At 42.8% G+C, this 16,942-nt stretch overlaps 1 protein-coding gene across 2 annotated transcripts in view; it reads left to right on the forward strand.

Moving 5' to 3' along the window:
- NDUFAF6 (NADH:ubiquinone oxidoreductase complex assembly factor 6) overlaps nucleotides 1-15,753 on the forward strand; it is a 121,021-nt gene extending 105,268 nt beyond the window's left edge. For both annotated transcript variants that reach the window (XM_086966021.1, XM_086966022.1), the window contains exons 7-9: nucleotides 8,609-8,710; nucleotides 11,950-12,006; nucleotides 15,607-15,753. In XM_086966021.1, coding sequence (XP_086822147.1) covers nucleotides 8,609-8,710; nucleotides 11,950-12,006; nucleotides 15,607-15,735 — 288 coding nt within the window. In that variant the 3' untranslated portion in view covers nucleotides 15,736-15,753. The remainder of the gene's footprint in view (nucleotides 1-8,608; nucleotides 8,711-11,949; nucleotides 12,007-15,606) is intronic.
- Nucleotides 15,754-16,942: the final 1,189 nt, after the last annotated feature.

The following is a 16,942-nucleotide window of genomic DNA, read 5'->3' on the forward strand; positions in this document are numbered from 1 at the left end:
AGCAGCAAGCTCCGTGCGCTGGTTATTTTTAATTTCACGGATCTCATCGAGAATTAGATAAAGCATCTCACGAATATCTAGCTGAAATTTCACTTCAGATCTTGCTTCCTTGTCGAGAAGGCTAGAATCGGGTCCTATTATTCTTTCACTCCCGGGAGTTGTATCATTCATATTTCCCCCATCACTTGCCGCTTCATTTGCTACATTTACTGTAGAAAGCTGAGTTTGAGGTAGAGATACTGTCATGTCAGGACCCTTAGATGGAACGTTAGAGGCCGGGGGATCCAAAGTGAAGGAGACTGAAAGGAGTTGTGATGAATTAGGAAGGAGAGATTTCGGAGTTGTTCTTTTTGCAAACAGTGGGAAGTCTCTCACCTCCTTTCCTCCCGTCCCACTGTTTCTCCTCTCTTCTACTACCTGCGGCGCTGTTGTTACCAATGTAGGTGAGGGGTTAAGAGTTTGAGGATGGGCTTCCATTTCCGCCTGTGACTGTGAAAGTAAATCTGCTGCATTAATATCGTTCGTCTTGTCATCCTCTGTAGCTGCTTCTTGCTGTTCTATATGCTGTTCTTTATGCTGCAGGGGGTAGAGGAGGAGGGCGGTTCATCATCTGAAGATTCAGGTGTTGTATCATCAACTACGGGGCTCCCCACCCCTTCCCTATTGGTGTCCTTATTTTTCTCACAAGCAGCTTTACGTGCAGCTTTTTTAGCCAGAACGAGACGAGTTTTGGCTTTCTGTCGGGCAGCCGCTTCCACTTTGCTGAGTTTAACCGCGTCATCATCCTTCAAAGGTTTGCCCATTTTTAGAGAAGTGCACTCCCTTTTTTGAGTTCGTTTTTAGGATGAAAAAAGTTTTAATGCTGATCTACAGCAATCCGTTACAGCCCAAATGATCCCAAATGATCCCCACAGTTAACTCAGAGCAGCTCCACTCAGCTCCACAGAGTCCAAAAGATAACCCTGCAATTTTCAAGGGTATATAAGTCACTTCTAGTAAGTCAAAGTCTATTAACTAGGCCTGGGAGCCACCCTCCGGTTTACACCTCCTTCCTTCCGCAGAAAATCAGCCAGCACAGCCTTGCTCAAAAAGCTCTGTATCTGCTCCGTTTCTGCCCGCTGTAAGGACGCGCTCACCACTACCACAAAAATTACAGATAAGCTGCGTGTCCTAGCACGGACCGAACACCCATCAGGCAGACCTGCTCAAAAGCTCTGTGTCTGGCCCGCTGATAAAGACACGCACATGCTCACCTCGAAAGAAACAGATGAGCGGCATGTCCTAGCACGGACCGAACTCCCATCAGGCAGGCAGACCAAATCAGCGACAGTGAGGCAGAGTCTTAGGCATCATCTCTCCCGGTGCATTCCTTCCTGATCTCACCGCGCCGCATTTCACAAGTGAGTCTGTCGTTTTTTCTCCCCTAGCTTGTGGCTCCTGGTTTCCAAGCTGCAGTCTGCAGTCCACCAGCGTCTCAGCGTCTCCGGATCGCAGAAAAAGCATGGTCTCCATAAGAGGTTAGCGAGCTAGACTGATAATTGTTTCCCAAGGACTCCTGGCTGCTCTATCTGGATCCTAATAATCTTACACCAAAAGACTGTGAGGCTTAAGTGTGAAGGGCTGTTTATCAATCACAAGCATATTGGTCCTGAAGGGAATTTAGCTGTTCATTTTACAGTCTTTTACATCGCAGGACTTTACTTCACTGGTAAGTGTCCTCATCTTAAACATAGGAAATGTTTGAAAAAACAAATGATAATGAGATGTTGTAGCTCGTTATTATTATACGATCTTAGCTTACATTAAACAAAAAAACTAGAAATTCATTAAAAAAAACAAAGATTAAAGTGACGTTTGAATTAGGTTTTGAAATAAGATAACAACTAAAGTTTGACAACCAAAACATTATGAAATTTATCAGTTAATATATGTACTGAGCAAACTATAACTTACGCCCTCGCCATGCACTGCTTATGACTTCACATTATATTCCTCAACTGTACAGGGAGTTCCTCCTCCTCCTTAAGATGGCCCATGATATCCTCTTGGCTGGGCACCTGTGGCAGACTAGGACATAAAAAAGGCTGGTCAACCACTTCTACTAGTCCGAGATGTCTGGGAAGGTTGAGGATTTTTGTTGCTCCCTTGTGACCTGCCAAGCCATTAGCAAGGCAGGTGGCAAGTCAAAGTCTTCCCTCATACTACTACCATTGGTAGCGATACCCTTTGAGAAGGTGGGGATAGATATTGTTGGTCACCTAGACCCACCCAGAGCTTCAGGGAACAGGTTCATCCTAGTGGTAGTGGGCCAGGCCACTGAGTATTTTAAGGCTGTTCCACTTAAGATAGTTACTGCCCTTGCAGTGGCTAGAGCCCTTCTTGGAATCATCATCAGGGTTTGGTGCCCTAACGAGGTAATTTCGGGTAGGCACAAATTTCATGTCCACCTATCTGAAGGCAATGTGGGAAGAATGTGGTGTGACGTACAAGTTCATCACCCCATATCATCCCCCAAGACAATAGTTTAGTTTTTTTTTTTTTTAGTTTTATATAGTGCGAACGAGACCTGAAACATCGGGTATCAGAGAGCTTTACATGAGCACCAGTTATGTTACAGATGGACACATTAATTTTTGTTAGGCAAGGGTAGATTAAGTGTTTTGCCCAGAATCACAGGATGCTGAGCGTTGTTGCCGAAACTCGAACCCAGTTCCCCAGCTTCGAGGTCGGCCGCTCTATCCATAAGTTGAGAGAATAAACAAAACCATAAAAGTCATGATCATGCTTACAGGAGAAGTGGACTGGACCCTACCTCATCTTAGAAAAGAAGGGGGAAGTCACCTACTTGGTGGACTTGGGTACTCCCAGGAACCCCCTCAGGATAATCCATGTGAAGAGGTTCAAGCTATACCATGAAAGGGCAGACATCACCATGTTGATGGTAACAGTTGGAGGCGAGGAAGAAGAGATTGACCCTCCCCCAGAGCTCCTGTCTTATGGTGCCCAAAATGTAAGTGTGGAAGGAGTAGTTTTCCCTGCCACACTGACAGACCAGCAACAAGGGGACTGCTATCACTTGCTGAAGCAGTTTGCTGGACTGTTTTCTATGACCCCAGGTATGACAACATGGCGTACCCATGATGTGGGCATCCGTGACTGCTTGCCTGTCGAGAGTAAATCTTACAGGTGCCTGATCAGGTCAATGCCATCGTCAGGGCTAAGGTTACCAAGATGCTGAAGCTGGGGATGTTGAGGCCTCCAGTAGTCCATGGTCAGCCCAATGTTACTGGTGTCCAAGCCTAGCCTCAAAAGGGGGAAACCTGAGATGAGGTTCTGTGTGGACTATAAGGGCCTCAGTGCAGTCACTAAGACTGAACCCCACCCCATCCCAAGAGCTGATGAGCTCAATGATAAGTTAGGGGCACATAACTATCTGACACCTTTGACCTGACATCAGGTAATTCGTAGATTGCCCTTACTCCAGGAGCCAAGGAGAGGTCCGCCTTCGCCACACCTGAAGACCACTTTCAGTTCTAAGTGATGCCCTTTGCTTTAAAGAATGCCCCTGCCAACTTCTGAGTACTGCCAGGATTGAAGAGTTTCAGTGCTGCTTATCTTGACGATATAACTGTGTATAGCTCTACCTGGGAGGATCACGTGGTCCATATCAAGGAAGTTTCAGGGCTTGCAGCAGGTAGGCCTTACTGTCAAGTAAGTGCCAGATAGGACAGAGCTTTGTTGTGTACCTGGGCCACAATGTTGATGGAAGTCATGTACAACCTCTCCTACCCAAGATCCAGACCCTACTGACTTGGGAGCTTCCTAAGACCAAGACCCAGGTCAGAGCCGCCTTAGGCCAGCTGAATAATACAGGTGCTTTGTAAAGGGGTTTTGACCCCATACTGACACCATTAACTGACTTGACCTCCATAAAGCAGCCCAGAAACGTTATCTGGACTGAAGTGTCAGAAGACTTTTGACACTCCAGGAAGCACTGTGCTCAGCACCTGTCTTGAAAAACCCTGACCTCAGCAAAGAGTTTATTGTCCAGGCAGATGCCTCTGGACAAGGGATAGGTGCAATGTTGTCACAAGTGAATGATTTGGGGCAGGTGCAGCCAGTCGCCTTCATCAGCAGGTGACTACTTCCTAGGGAGCAACGTTGGCGTGCCGTTGAGAGGGAGGCCTTTGCTGTGGTTTGGTCCCGCAAGGAGTTAAGACCCTACCATTTTGGGACTCGCTTCAAAGTTCAAACCAACCACAGACCCCTCAAATGGCTAATGCAGATGAGAGTAGAGAGCCCTCATGTTAAGTTGCTCCATTTCCCTACATGGGAAATGGAGCACTGTGAAGTCCATCCCCCTACAGGGGATGGACTTCACAGTGGAACACAGACCTGGGCTGACCATGCCAATGTAGATTACCTTTCCAGGTATTTCCACTCAGAGGATGAGAATCAACAGGAAAAAGCTCAGTTGCTCATCGCCTTTCGTCTTGGAAGGAGCCATGTAAGGAAATGCCTTTTTTTGGATGGTCACGCCAAGTTTTTCAACTGATGATGCTCATTTTTCGACTCTGAAACTCTAAGGCTTGCTAACCAGACTTCAGTGGCAGTACCTTGATCATATAAGTGTAGGTCGAATTTACTATACATAATTGGAAATGGCTAACATACCTCTAAGTCCCTAGTAAATGGTACCCTGGTATGCAGGGCATGTAAGTTAGAGGGGAACCCAGAGCCTGCAGCACGGTCTGTGCCATCCTGGAGGTTCCCCAAGTAAAACCAGTCCACCACTGCAGACTGGTAGAGAAGCTGTGCACTGCTAGCCCGACTTTGCCATTGAAAGCAATTGCAAAGCCAAAACTACCCCTGGACATGTGTGTAAGTCACCCCTCTGCCAGGCCTACAGAGCCCTAAAGTCTGGGTGCCACATATGACACAGACAGAACATGTACTCTACATGTCCTGACAATAAAATACTTGAAATTACTGTATACCTATGGAAATGTGCTAACTCTGGAACGGTGTGACAAAAAGTTGGCACTCCAAAGTATCAAACAACTTGTTACAGTAAGCCAGATTTGTATCTCAAATCGAAATTAATGTAACTTGTTGCAGTGTGCAGCTTTAGCAAAGCAGTCACTTTGTTTCCTTTAAAACTCTTGTGCCTTCCTGGGCACACATGGAGCCTGCTCCATGAGACCGCTTTCTGACCTCCTGGAGAGATGTGTTAATAACAATCAGGAAGGAGAACAATGAAGGACTGCAGGTCAGGGAGGTGCCACCTACCCGATGCAGGAAGTCACGTGGGTGTTAGCCCCAAAAGGCAGGCTTCAGTGGTAAAGTAGCCTTTTAAGGGCAGATGTGTAGCACTGGGGGAGGGCTGCCCCATTGTTGAGGTAGGCAGACTAGCACGGGAGACAGAGAGGGGAAACCTGTTCCCCAAAGGGTATGTAGCCCTGACATAGCCACACCCCGGGATAGGGTAGGAAGGTCTTTACTCCAGGAGAAGGGTCTTACCATTTTGGGAGTGGGCAAATAGTTCATCCTGGGATGGTACTGTTTAAACCTTGCTGCTCAATGCCACACCTACTTAGGGTTGACCCTAGGGTCCTTAAGGGGTTGGCAAGTGTATTATACAGGGAGGTTGCACTACCACACCATATAATACACCCATTTTCCTCACAATAGGTGATGTCATAAATTATGTCCTAGAATGCCATGAGTGACTTAATATGTGAGGTCATAAGCAGTGCATGACGGAGGCACAAGTTCTAGTTGGCACTGCTATAACTGGTGAATTTCTGTGGTCTTTTGAGTCAAAACGTTAATGTCAGTGACAAATTTACTGAAATTCTCAGTAAATATATAATTCACTGTTCTTTATTTAGGCAAAGAACACAGACTCCTATGTGTTTTAGCCGTACACTGTGAACAAGGCTGTGTGCAGCTGAAATGCATAGGTGTTTATGTTAAAGCATATTTCAGTCCCAGAGAGTGCACCCATTTCTTTTTGTGTCTGAAAGCTATACATATATATATATATATATATATATATATATATATATATATATATATATATATATATATATATATATATCACCCACAAGCGTCTGAGGTTTGCATCATCAGCGAGAAGCGAGGGGAACCTGCTCCGGTCCGACACAATACTAAAGGCTTCACAACGAACAAAGCGGACGGAATGTCAAAAGAATTAATTACAAGAACGGAAAATAATCACAGGTGTATCATGGAACATGAAGTTCCCGCTGCCTCCGTTCTTGTTTCCTATTGGGGGAACTGCCGCTTTGGACAAACTGAAGCCTCACCAACAAGGTAGATAAAGGACTGTTGAATTGGGGGCTGAGCAGAGGACTAACTAGAGGCTTGGCACTGAGGAAGGTTCATTTTACCGAAATGCATTTGCCGAAATAAAGCCATCGTTTTAATCTGTCCCGAAAGTGCTCCGTGTGTTCTGTTGTGCTAGCGAGGCAAGAAGGTCTCACCCACCTGACGGAGGCACCCGCTGCTGTGTTCGAACCACCGGTGAATGGAGTTGAGGATATTGTTTGGTGTGTTTGAACCCCCGCTAAACCAGCGTTTGTTGTCGGAAGGCGCGGACTAGTCAAGCCTGGGGTGCTCTGTTCATAGGAGGGTCACCCACAAGCGTCTGAGGTTTGCATCATCAGCGGGAAGCGAGGGGAACCTGCTCCGGTCCGACACAATACTAAAGGCTTCACAACGAACAAAGCGGACGGAATGTCAAAAGAATTAATTACAAGAACGGAAAATAATCACAGGTGTATCATGGAACATGAAGTTCCCGCTGCCTCCGTTCTGGTTTCCTATTGGAGGAACTGCCGCTTTGGACAAACTGAAGCCTCACCAACAAGGTAGATAAAGGACTGTTGAATTGGGGGCTGAGCAGAGGACTAACTAGAGGCTTGGCACTGAGGAAGGTTCATTTTACCGAAATGCATTTGCCGAAATAAAGCCATCGTTTTAATCTGTCCCGAAAGTGCGCCGTGTGTTCTGTTGTGCTAGCGAGGCAAGAAGGTCTCACCCACCTGACGGAGGCACCCGCTGCTGTGTTCGAACCACCGGTGAATGGAGTTGTGGATATGGATATATATAATATATATATATATATATATATATATGGATATATATATATATATATATATATATATATATATATGGATATATATATATATATATATCCAGCATCAGTTGTCTTCTGTGGATTGCTAGATCTGTTATTTAGTGGTTTACTTACACACAATAAGGTAAATAATAAGATATTAGACTATCAAATGTCAACCAGGTGGACATTGTCCCAGAGCAATGTTGGCGAGAAAATGGGCTCAGGTTAGTCAGTAATATTTGCGCTAATATTTACCTCAAAATGGTCGTTTCAAAATGTTCTTTATATTACTTCTGTGTAAGGCTCAAACTATTCATAAGCCATATGGGAGCTGGTCAGTAGAGCGCTCCTAGCTGTGGGGCACCAGAGGCACCGCCAGCATGTACCCCTTTCGAGTTCTGCCACAGGATTTGGAATGTCACATTTGGAAAAAACGTGAAGAGTAAGTGCAAAAATGTACCTCAATTAGGGTATTAAAATAGCCTGAGACGCCCCTGCCAAATGATAAGTGTGTACTCCACTAGCTAATCATATTAATAAATATTGGTCATTAGTATAATAATCACAATTTGTTGCCTCAGCACTCCATGAGAACTGTCTGATGCTGTGGGTAGTACATAATATTTTGTTTCTTAAAAGTATTAAATGATTATGCTTTTCTCAATCACCTGCAAGCATACCTCTCTGTAAGCTGTCCCGCTTATATTGTTACCAAACTTGCAGTGGGGCAAGGATGAGAAAATCATAGCTGCTGAGCTACTGATTAAGTGGAAAACCGACGGCATTCCATTCCACCTGGAAGGATTAATTTGAAATAAATGTTTGAAACGTTGTGACACATGGACATGTGACAGTCCTTTATTACAACAGGCTTACACAGGTGGTATTTAAGCATGTAAAGTGATTATATAATGCCTCAAATAATATAACTATTTCTTTGGTAATGCCCTCTGCAATCCTTTCAGAAATATTTTCATTTGAATATGTTCGCTAAGGCAAATAATATTTTAATTACTTATTCACTTAATATAATGTTGTAGTTTAAGAAGGGTTGTGTGGCTTTCCTGTGCCCCTGAATATCCCAATGTGTATATTCAACTCAACGCAAAGACTCTTCTCAGGGCATTGTCACCAGTCTTCTACCCATATCTCATAGTCTGCACTAATCTTTATTTATAACCATATTTATCGCCCTGCTTTCTATCAGCTCCCTAGCTGGCCAATTGGCTTCATGTGTTCAGCTCTTTCTCCTGCTATATTCAGTGATCTAAATAATCACACGTTCCAGGCCTCCGAGGTCTGTAAATTTAGTTGCATCAAATTGGGTAATAGTATTATCTGTTACATAGAGTGATTAGAAACATCAGAATTGCGTCGTGGAGTGTTACATACAAAGGGTGTTACTAGTAATCCAAGATTAAGCTTGTTTGCTAAATAGGGATTTTGTTTTCTTTTCCCTATCAGCACGGTGTCTCCCAGGAAGATTTTATCAGAGGAAGTCAAGATAAACCTGTGAAGGATGTGGCGTTTGACCTTGCCAGCCAAGCTCACGTTCACCTGGAACATGTAAGGAGGGAAACCTTTTTGTTGTTTTAATTAACAATTTAACATTGTGCAATGGAATACACATTTTAGAAGAGGGGTGTTTTGTGACGATTAGTGTTCTTTCCTTTTTGTCATGTAAATGTAAATGTAAATGTATTTGAGCTTATATAGCGCACAGCTACCCACAAAGGGTTTCCCGGCGCTTGCTTAGGGAACCCGTCCTGGTATTCCCCTGTGAGATAATCCCGGCGGGGTATCCACAAGGTGAAAGCCAGGCATCCCGCCGCGAGGGGCCGTTGTGGAGATTAAGCAAGCTATTGCCCAGAGTCGCAGAGTGTGAACCCGTGAGTTGAGAAGGCACCGGAGCGAGAATTATCAAGTCCGTGGAATTTTTGAGCCCAAGACCCACCGAGGCGGGGAATTGAACCCTGGTCCAGGGCCGATCTCAGCTTCCGGGTCTGCCGCCTCTAACCCCTGAGCCACACTTCCCCACATGTTGGTAAAAGTTCTTCCTTTTGGGTAGTAATGTTTACAGTCTTACACTCCATTTACAGTTCACTGTGTTGGCATTTATCTCCCTTAGTTTTCAGCACATAACAGGAACAGTTCTACTGCAGGGGTATTTATGTAGTCACAAGTTTGGCATATCCTCCAGAGGCAATAGACAGCCTGGTTTTTTCATGGTCCAGTGACATTTGTACTCCACCTTAAGGTAACTTGAGTTCCTGTTTCGCTCTTGTCTTGGTCAGTGATTACTCTCTCTATCTTTATCTTTTAAATCTATCCATGACTGTATTTCATAGTTTTCTCCTAACTTTTCCAAGGTCTGTTCGGAATATTTGAGTTCAATTTATAATTGATCCCAAATGTTGCACCACTATGTCGTTTTGAACTATTTGTGTGTAAATCACTACGCAGCTTCTTTCACCCATCATTTTTTATTATAATTTAATAAACACAACAGTGACTTAGCTGGGTCGATTTCCATTGCTGTGGTTTTTCGAATTTTTCTTACAGCAATTCTGTGTGTTTTGAAGTTATCCTTTTTCTTGTTACGAGCAGTTTTCCTTTTTTGTCCTCCAGAAAATAGTCGTTTCCAGTGTTTCATTTTTTTTTTTTTTTAACTTTGTGCTTCCATCTTATTTGTGTATGTTTAGGTAGAGGGCTTAGTTTAGTGAGAGTCGGGGGATGTTAATCTTAAAACTCCTAACTAAATAAGTGGCTGGCCGAAGGGGGTGAGATGACCAAGGTTTAGGATGGACTGTTCCCGTTAGGAGCATGATCTTTTTTCATCCACTGTGTCACTGTAGACAGAGGGACCACCTAGTGCGAGATCTGTACTTACTTCCATTAGGAGAAGATATGTGTTGGACTGTGATTGGTCACCTTCTCCAGCCTCTTTATAACACGTGATTCTCCATCATGTTATCTTTCTTCTCTATCTTCCCAGTATTAGATTATTTCATTCATTTATTCCATAAACATAAGGATTATGTTTATGTACATAATTTCCATCAAATCCATTATGTGAGCTAATTATCTGTTAAGTCAAATTGTTCATGTATATATCTATATACTTCAAAATTGTAACTGTAATCTGTACTTCTTCAGCCCTGTTTGTTCTTTCATCTCAAAGTAAAGAATACTGAGCTTGCTTGAGTATTTCTGGAAGTTTACCCTTGTTATTCAACTAAAACATCCATTTAGGGCATTGTTATGAGGTTCCCATTATTTACAGCGGTAATACAATAGCACGTATATAATGATACCGCAGCGCGCAGTATTTTGAGATGATTTACTCATGCAGGTTTCCCGCAGACTTGAAAATGACACGGGTACATTTTGCAGAGTAAAAGAACTCATGTAAAGCCTGTTGTAATATTCCAGGATTACCTGTTGCTGTTTGGGAATCCCCACAAAGTTGGAAATCTACTCCTAATGTAAGCAGGAACATGACCAGATGTTAAACTTCTTAAATTCTACAGCTGTTCACAGATTTTCTACACATGGTGGGCTGCAGGGAATGATATAGGCCTCACAGATTGTGGTTAAGTCATGGGACAGATGTAAGACATAAAGCGTTATTCCTGTGGCACACTGGTATTCTTGTATCCCATTGACGTGGCTCAAGAACAGTGTAGTTAAAGAGCACCACGCCCTTGAAGTACTCTGTGTACTCACACTTTTACTGCTGTTGTTGGTAATTAATGCAGCATCTGGCCACATGTGTTTATCCGGATAGGTTTAGTGTTGTGTGCCTTGTTTGTTTTGTCTGAAATCAAATGCACATTGTCTGGAATTTCAAACCAGCTGGAGTTGCAAAACAATATTTGTTGCGACTCAATTGAGGTGAGTAGAACAGAGCATAGGGGCAGATTTATATATTTTACAGGAGGCCAGTTTCTCCACCAGGGCGACAATTTAAATGACTCTATTGCCATGACAGAGATTCTGCCTGCCATATTTAGAAATTACCCCGAAGCTGGCGATCCTTTTTAAATAATTGGCAGTAACTGCCGTCACAGAGGTTCCTGTCAGTGCTTTATGCAGTTTGGTGCAGGACTCTGTCAACATTACGGAAACTTCCACCAAACTGTTTTCTTTATTATTTTCAAAAAGAAAATCCCAAAGCATGATTTTCTTTTTGAAAAATTAAAAAAGATAACACTGCCCTGTAATGACTAAAGTGGCATTTTTTGTTCTTATTGTCCCGTACTTCCAAGATTTTCCTAACAGTGGCGAATAGTAAAAAAACAGCTCTATATCCGCCCTATCCGAATTGGTCGGATGGACATACAGCCAATTCTCCTACGGAATAAGGACCATCAGAGAAGTTTGGCTATGGCTGTGACCAAGTAGTCACACCTGTAGCCAGACCTAAGGTCCGCCAGCATTTAAATCTGGAGGGCGGACCACTGTCTTAGCAGGGAGGGAACTCCGCCGTTGTTCGACGGAGGTCCATCTCAGCCAACATCTAAATCGGCCCCATAGTTCTGTGATTTGAAGTAGCGTTTAAAAAAAGTCCACAGAGCTCCCTCTATTTATTTGAAATCTAGCAACCAAAGCATGCTCATTTTGGCCCAGACAGAGCATTTATTTCGGGGTGCATGTTCCTCTAATCCCTTTTTATTTAATCTTGGGTGGCATTGCTACATGTTGCCAACTAGTCTAATTATTTCAATATTTTACAGTTTACTTAAATGACACATATTTATTGGAGTTCGTTGACCATTTCTTTCAAACATACTTTTGATTTTTAGGCAAGATCGTTCCAGAAAAATGTCCCTGCTAAAGCCGTTCCTGCCTTCATTCACACGGTAAGCAACAAATGTAACTTTTGGGCTGTATAAGATCTTCCTTGTTTCTGCTGGCCTCGAAGCATAAGGTCAGTCCTGGCTAATATTACACATCTTAGTGGTTCAGTGGTGAAATGTATCTGTTTCATAGGCACTTTCTGTGCCGACAACCAATGCATCCAATTAAAAGCATTTATGCCAAACTATACTACAACCTTGAATCTTGGTTTGGCAAAATCATTTGAATATATTCACAAGTACATCACCTTCTTGAACAGGTCAGTAGGGAGGGCAGTCTTTGCGGGTGTGGAGATGGGAACTGTATTGATGGGCTTTGCGGGCGATATGCCACAGTGCGTAGCCCAGTCTTCTAGGAGAATGAATTGCCTTATTTCTCTTAATGAACTGTAGAGGTTTTTACTTCGTTCTGTTTCACATTCTTGCTTTTCTCTCATTGATTACACACAGTCTATCTTGCTGGGCCATTAATATGATGAGGTTCCTAAATGTTAAGGTGCCTTTTTATAATATTTTTACATACCTAACCATGAACATAATATCAAATGTCAGAATGCCGAAGGACAAGCCTTCCTCAATTCCCCAACAGATGAAGCTGGACAAAATCACGAAAAGTTTAATAGGGTGTGGCCCTGCAGCAGCATCCTTGTCAGTGTCTCCGTATGGCCCCAACACCAGGCCACATTCCTCCTCTGAAGCTATTCTCCAAGCAAAGCAAATATTGGGGACCGGAGGATTGATGTACCAACCACATGCCAAGACCTGTAAAATGGCTGACCAATTTACTGAGGCAGGCACTAGGATATTAGATCTCAAGGCTACTGTCAAGGCCCTGCAGACATATGTAGGCATCGTACTTTAGACATCCAAAACTCTTGAAGACTGGATTGAGGTAGCAGAGGGCTCTTGCACTTGCTCTTCATGGGTTTCCCAGAGGGAGCGGAGCACACACAGACAGAACAATTCATCGAAATGTGGCAGCCCGCTACTAATTCATTAGGTGAGTCTTTCACCCGTATTCAATATTGAGTTGGCTCAAAGTTTCCTCATTCCGAGACCTCCTCCCAGGGCTCCCCTTGTCCAGTTCTAGCCAGAATCCTTAACTTCCGAGTTTGAGACGTAAGTATTTACTCTGGACCAGGTCCTAGTCAAGCTGAATCATGCATTCCTGTACTAAACTTGGCATGTACAGGCCATGGGAAAATCCTTTGAGGCAGTTAAACGCAAGCTGCGAGTGATGGACCTACAATAAATGCTCATATAGCCTGCCAAACTCAGGGTGACCTTCCAATCCAAGATGGTTTTCTTTGACACCCCCAGAAAAAGCTTTGAAATGGGTTGAAGACCAACCAAGACTGAAGAATGATGGGTCCAGCCTTCCTGATCCCATGCCCTGGGATGACTGGGTTGGGCCCCCTTGGCTGTAAAAGACGCTGCTCCAGGCATAGGGTCAAACGATCAGCATCTGGTGACTCTGACTGTGCCCTACTCAGCTCCCCTGTGACATACAAATATCCCCCCGGACATTCCCTTGTGGAGGGACCCCCTGACTTTAGAGTGGTCCTGGGATAATTTAATTGAGATGGCGTAAGTACAACTACTGTGGTATGTCTGGATTAATTGGCCACTTAATCTCTCTGAAAACCGCCTTGAACTGTACACTCCCTTTAGGTAGCTCAGCTGTTGGCGATTGGCCTCAGCTGCTCCCAAAACTATTGCCTCACGTGAGCGCTTGTTTACATCAGTTTATTTCCATTCTTCTTTCCCTCTTCTGTCCTTGCTTTTTTAGACTACTCCTCTCCGTCACACTTAGAGGGTTTTGTTTTATAAGGTTTTTGGTGAGCCCTGCACTGACACTGCTTTTCGTGCAGCAGGGGCGTTTGCAATCTTGGACCTGTACCTCCTGATTCAATTAAAATACCTCCATAGAACATATCACTCAAGATAGGTCCCTGGGGATGGCACCCACCCTAGGTGTGACTGATGCCCTGACATCAGTGCTAGCATTAGTAAGCCTGGACGTTTCTGACTTTGAAAAATTAAAAGCTTGATGTGGCCTACGAGCCTTTTATATTTGGAAAGCCTCTTTAGTGCTTGCAGATATCTGCAGCCTGCGCATTAATATGTGTTGTATAGGATTTTAGTACCCTATTGTAATTTTCCCGATTCATGCCCATATATAGGTATAAATCACCCTATCCTTATATAGGTATAGACATCATAACCATATTTAGACTTAGCCTATGTAGTCCAAATACGGCATGGCTACTTCCACTAGTTCTGAAAATCCACAACGATTTCTTGGAAAAACCTGCCTTCAGCAGTCAGGGACTTCCCCTTGCTTGAATAATAATTTGTTCAAGAACTCATGCAGTTTTCAAAGAACTGAATCTTTGATGACGTTATTATGTCCAACCTTACGCCAAACTCGGCACCTTCAAGGTATAAATATGCCCACACTTGCCCCGGCAAACACACAGTGGTTTGGAGCAGTTCGACTATCTACTTGCCCAACGCATCTCGCTGCAGCAGACGCACTGAGAGAGACGCTGTCTTTTCTCTTGCCGAGAAATCCAGCTCCAGTGTTTCCAAGCTACCCTTGCGGGTTGTTGGGAAATAAAGTCCTGAGAGAGAGATACCAGACCTCCTACATTCTGAACCAAGGTACGGAGCTGATTAGACCCTTTGAGAATTCTTGGATTAGATTCTTGGCAACGAATACTGAAACTAAGCTACACCTCACTTACTTCTTCCCTCATACTAGACCTAGGTTAGGTACACCAGTGTAGACGTATTTTAGAAGCACCAGTTGGGTACTTTTCAGTCTTTGTTATTTATGTATGATATTTTATATGGCTTAGAAACCATACCATGCTTTTACAGTATTATTTTATAATACTCTTCGCACTGTACGCATTGTACTTTGCAACTAGTATTACAATTGTAGCAGTTCATTTGTTCTGCATGAGAAGGAAGACTGCTCAATTAATACTTTTATTGAAAACGCCCGTCTCTCTATTTTTCTGCACCTCTGGTGAAACGAAGCATGCACGATTGACTGAGTGAAATAACTTTCTATTGTTTCCGCGACTCTAGAGATACATTTCTGATTCTTGGGAAATAAAGTTGTCATGTTTATGCGGTTGTCAGAAACTAATCCCTTCTTGTTCATTCGAGAAAGTTTCTAATGACCTCTGAGCTAGCTGGCACTCACAATTAAGTCTAATATATTCGATAGAGACCTAGTGACCCCAGTCCTACGTCTAATCTATAGTATATATTATTCCAATGCCCAGAGCCTATTGGGAATATAGGAACTACACTACAATTGTATTAGCTAGGAAGACCCGTTTTAAAAAGATTGAACCTTTACATTTACCTCTGGAGTGCCCCTGTCTCTGGTTCGTAGAGTAACAAACCCTGGCCCCGTTTTTACCTGAAAAACCTTAAATGATATGCTAGTTTTGTGTAGTTTGTTATGACTTTATCAACAACTTTATTTCAAATATTGTTTTCGGTTGGCAACAAATATATATTCATGTAATGAAGAAAAAAGGCAAAATGTATGCTGTAGGTTCTAATGCCGGTGTTTTACCTTTTCAGGTTAATTTGGACATGTATTTAAGGAAACTACGGAAAGTGGACTTTAACGTATTCCATCCGAACTTACAGAGGAAGAACGCGCTACTGCCTTGGCATTTGTATATTAAGTCATGGAAAAAAAGCTATTAAACTGATTTTTACATTTTGTCCCTGGTGTATGTTGTTTGGAATCTGACAATGAAGCAAAATCTGCACAATTCAAATTTGTGCATGAGCGCCGATCCATACTATTCAAATAAGTTTACTTATCATTTTTTTTAAATTCAAAAATATTTATGATACTGTGGAGGAGAATTATGTTTTCCAATCTTCATGAGAGCTTAGTTGATCTTCAAAATACCTCCTACTATATGTGGGATGTCAACATTTGTTATCAGAGTGAAATCACTTTAAAAATTATAATCTCTGGCTTCATTAATGAATTGACACTGTAAAAGTTGCAGTCTAAAATCCCATGACTGGTGAAAAGCTCACGGCAAAAAACGGACTTAAAAAAAATCCAAACAATATGAATAGGTTTAGACCTTTGTGTCTTGTGCTGTGTCATAGTACATTTGTTCCCCGAGATTCTAATATTGAATGTCGAGTATGGATAAATGTCCATTAGCTGTTTTTCACAGTTTGGTTGACCTGCTCCTTGCCTAATATTTATTAACACCATGCTAAGCCTTTTTTTGGGCTGTTTGGGGTCGTTCGCGCCTCAGCCCCTGTAACTTTTTGGTGACCACATAATGTTTCCACAACAGATTTGCGTCCTTTTCCTCCAACATCATGGGAATTCTAAAGGTACCCATGGTTTGTGAATTCACCAGAGGTGACCCAGAAATTAGCCAAAATACTGCTACATTTTGTTTTTTTGGGGAAAAATGGAAAAAAGTGCTGCAAATGAAAGCGTCTTGTTTTTTCCCTGCAAATGGTATCAACAAAGGGTTTGTGAGGCTGAAATCACCATTTCCCCAGCTTTTAGGGACTGACAGACCTTTGTCAGAAAACCAACATTTTTTTACACAGTTTTGGCATTTTACTGGGATATAGCCTATTTTTCATCCTTTCAATCTTCTTCCAGTTGATAATGGTATAATTGGTATGAAAGCAACAATAGATCCTGGAAAGCTATACTTTTGGCAAATGTAGACAAAATTCTGAATCCAGCAAGGGGTCATTTTTGTAGATCCTTCAAGGTTTCTTTATAGAAACTAACAGTTGAATATTTGAAAAATTGAAAATTAGTTGAAAAACAGCCATTAGTGCCAACATTTTCTCCAGTAACTTTTTCTAATTGTGACAGCTGTTTAAAAGCAATACACCGTTGCATCCGCTGGACCTTTCTGATTGT

The sequence above is a fragment of the Lissotriton vulgaris genome, chromosome 4_1 (genome assembly GCF_964263255.1).
Source record: "Lissotriton vulgaris chromosome 4_1, aLisVul1.2, whole genome shotgun sequence".
In the NCBI taxonomy this organism is placed as follows: Eukaryota; Metazoa; Chordata; class Amphibia; order Caudata; family Salamandridae; genus Lissotriton; species Lissotriton vulgaris.